Genomic DNA, 3795 nt, shown 5'->3' on the forward strand with positions numbered 1-3795 from the left:
CCCACTGGGGATGTGCCCGCAACCCAGGTACATGCCCTTGACCGGAATTGAACCCGGGACCTTTCAGTCTGCAGGCCGACGCTCTATCCACTGAGCCAAACCGGTTTTGGCCGTGTCATTCCTTCTTTGCCGACTCCGTCTACACCTTTGGGAACCCCTGGACCTGCTGGGGTTAGACCCCAGCAATTTCCTGTCCAAAGGCTGGGCCCAGAGTCACAGAGCCATCAACTCTACGGACACACAGAATCTGAAATCACAGAAATGCCACCTCTTCAAATCATGAGCTCTTGGAATCACACACTGTCAGACCCAAAGAATCATAACATTGGCCCGCAACATCAGAGGGAACGAGGGAACCTCTGCCTTTGCCATGATGACCTGACAGTGCTGAGATGAGGACCATCTGCTGCTGCTGGGAGCAGAGGGACTCACAGATCATGCAGCAGAGGCAGAAAAAGGTAAATGAGAGGGAGGAACCCAAGTAGCTTGTGGCTCTGTGTCCAGCCCTCCTGCCCTCGGCCTGTGTGCCTGGAGCCAGTCCCACCACGCCCAAACTCCCTATAGCGCTCCAGCACCAATGGCGTTCCCTCTGCCCTGAGTCTGCAGCAGTTTCTTCTATGCTTCATTCCCTCAGTGGAAGGGGTCACCCCTTCCCTGTGATTTTATTCCCTTGGGGCTCAGCCCAAAGTATTAAAAGTAGCTTTGTGCCCTACCTGGTTTAGCTCAGTGGTTAGAGCGTCGGCCCACCGACTAAAGGGTCACAGGTTCGATTCCCGTCAAGGTTGCAGGTTCCTATCCTTGGGTGTGGGAGGCAGCCAACCCATGTGTACCCTCTCACATCAATGTTTCTCTCTCTCTCTCCCCCTCCCTTCCACTCTCTCTAAAAACCAATGGGAAAAATATCCTCTGGTGAGGATTAACAACAAAAAGTAGCATTGTAATTAGAAACCAACAAAAACAAAGAGTTGTGATATTTCAGTAGCACAGGATCTTAGCACAAACGGATGCAAAATCCCAGACCCTCAGAAAGATCTTAGGCCAATAAAACTCTGGTTCTGCAGCTACAGAACTTTATAACCGTAGAATTTGGATAAAAAATAAGAGCTTTCAATACCCCTTTCATGAGAAACTTCAGCCCATAAAAGTATCTAAATGTTCTTGGCTTACAGCTATTACCGTCAAGGGATCCTGGTATTGAATCAGGGCCCCAGGGATCCTTTGGGCACAGAGTCAGTCCTCCCCATCTCCCTGCAGCTCAGGCTCACAGTACTCAGGGCAGGATGCCTCAATGCCAGCAAACTGAACTCAGACCCTCATCCCAGCAACTGCCCTAGAGAAGCCCCCGGGAGATTTTCTCTGCCTCCCACCAGGCCAAGCTGTTCCTGGGAGCAAGTCTCACAAGAAAGAAAGCAAAGGCCCATGCCCAGGGCCTCTGAGGAGAGGAGTGCCAGCCTTGGCTCCAAGTGTCGCCATGCCCATTTGATGTCCTCCCATCGCCCCGCCCAGGCCAAGCCCGCTCCTGGCACTAGAGCTCACACCCGCCACGGGAGATGACCAAGCTCTCCTGCCAGGGGCTAAATCTGGGATCTGGCTGTTGTGTGTCCTGGCCCTGTCACTCGACCTCCAGCACCCGACAGGGAGGCCCCTTTCGTCCCTGACCTGCAGGGATCCGCGGCCATGGTCAGTGGGCTGGGGGGCTGGAGCTGGAGCAAGCCGGCTTCCTGGGGAGGGGCAGGTGGGCTTTTGGAGTCTCCCCCAGCTGGGATAGTCCTGGGGCCTAAACAGGAGTAGGGGATCGGAGGGGACCGCAGGGGCCAGAACTTGGACGGCCAGGCCTAGCACAGGCAAGAAGACGGGCGGATGGCAGCAGCCCCTTGTCTCTGTAGCCTTAGCCACAATGTGGGCCTCCCCAGCCTGGACCCAGCCATGCTGAGCCCACTGAGGCAGGAAACCTGTGTGTGAGGAGGACTTGTTGCTGACCCCATTCATAAGACACTGGCCCTGGGCGCACCTTCCCCTCCTTTACTGCAGACAGATGGAGGCACGGAAGACCACCGAGCGTCTCTCTCGGGTCTCTAGCTCCTTTCTCTGGGTTGGGCTCTGGGACCATCCAACAATTTTCACCAGAGTGACCCCAGCTCCGACCTCCACCTTCTCTTGTCCTCAGTCCCACCGGAAGTTCTCTGCCCCTCGGCACGGACACCTGGGCTTCCTGCCCCACAAGAGGAGCCGCCGGCACCGGGGCAAGGTGAAGACATGGCCTCGGGATGACCCCAGCCGGCCCGTGCACCTCACAGCTTTCCTGGGTTACAAGGCCGGCATGACACACACCCTGCGAGAGGTGCACCGGCCGGGGCTCAGTGAGTGGCCGCAGAGGGGTCCACAGGGCGGGGGGATTTGGACAGAGTCCCTCTGACTGCCCGAGGATCTGGAAGAACTTCCCAATGCTAGAGATCAGGGTTGGACTTCAAAAGGGGAAGTGACTCCAGAAAAGGCAAGGCCCTGCCCGTGGGAAAGGCAGTGCCTCGAGGTGGGTCCTGTCACTGCCCCCGGTTCACAGATGAGGAAATGGAGCGGTTATAAAACTTGCCAGTGGCCCCGTTAGTAAGTGGAGGAGCTAGGAGTCAAAGGCAGGCCCCCAGTTATATTTATTGTTTTGGGGTCATTAAAATTCACATGTGGTTGTAAGAAACAACACAGAGAAATGCTAGGTACCCTCACCTAGTCTCCCCGATGGAAACCTCTTGTAAAGCGAATGCTATATGTCACAGCAGGATGCTTGTGACCCATGTTTCCCCAGTTGTGTTTGCGTGTGCACATGTGTATTTGGTTCTATACAGCTCTGTCATGTGTACATGTGTGTACCCACCACCTCGGAATATTCCACCCCACATGGGTCCCCCTGGTGCCCTTTTATAGCCACAGCCACTCCCTCCCCCAACCTTTTGGCAAATCACTCACCTGTTTTTCATCTCTCCTAATACATATATATCTTTTAGACCTTTTTAAAAAATTATTGATTGAAAGAGAGAGGGAAAGAAACTGATGTGAGATAGAAACATCGATCAGTTGCCTCCCACACATGCCCACCTGGGGATTGAACCCACAATCTGGGTGTATGCTCTGATCAGGAATTGAACCTGCCATCTTCTGGTGTACAGGACAGTGCTCAACCAACTGAGCCACATCAGCCATGGCTCTCCTAAATGTGTGTGTGTGTTTTAAATAAAAATATTTCTATTGATTTTAGAGAGAGAAGGGAGAGGGAGAGAGAGAAACTTGGTGTGAGAAATATTGATAGAATGCCTCCTGCATGGCCCATCCTGAGGATTTAGACCATAACCCGGGCATGTGCCCTGCCTGGGAATTAAACCGGCGAACTTTTGGTGTATGGGACGATGCACTCAACCAACTGAGCCACACCGGCCAGGACTCCCAATATATTTTTAAAACAAAGAACTTCTTTTACTTTGTAATATCCTCAGCCATAACATCTATAAAATCATGGGTTCCGACAATTTATAGGTTTTTACCTAGAACTCATCAACATACATTTTAACTATAAAAATAAAAAAATGGGCATTTGTGCCCCATTAAAGGAGGCCTAACCCCGCCCTTTGGGGGATGCTGCCATGGCTGTTGCTCTTCTAGCCAACTCCCAGATGGTCTTGGGGGGAAACTGAGGCAAGGATCAGGTCAGGCCTTGCCTGAGATCTCAGTGTCAGAGCTCGCATGGGCCACCTGTGGGGCCCTGACCAGCAGCTGCTCTGTGCCCAGGCAGAGAGGGAGAGCCGC

At 53.2% G+C, this 3795-nt stretch overlaps 1 protein-coding gene across 1 annotated transcript in view; it reads left to right on the forward strand.

Moving 5' to 3' along the window:
* The first annotated feature begins 1581 nt into the window (after positions 1-1581).
* Positions 1582-3795, forward strand: part of RPL3L (ribosomal protein L3 like) — a 12999-nt gene continuing 10785 nt past the window's right edge. The window contains exons 1-2 of the mRNA XM_006763915.2: positions 1582-1680; positions 2168-2360. Coding sequence (XP_006763978.1) covers positions 1678-1680; positions 2168-2360 — 196 coding nt within the window. The 5' untranslated portion in view covers positions 1582-1677. The remainder of the gene's footprint in view (positions 1681-2167; positions 2361-3795) is intronic.

This window comes from Myotis davidii, unplaced genomic scaffold (assembly GCF_000327345.1).
Source record: "Myotis davidii unplaced genomic scaffold, ASM32734v1 scaffold599, whole genome shotgun sequence".
In the NCBI taxonomy this organism is placed as follows: domain Eukaryota; kingdom Metazoa; phylum Chordata; class Mammalia; order Chiroptera; family Vespertilionidae; genus Myotis; species Myotis davidii.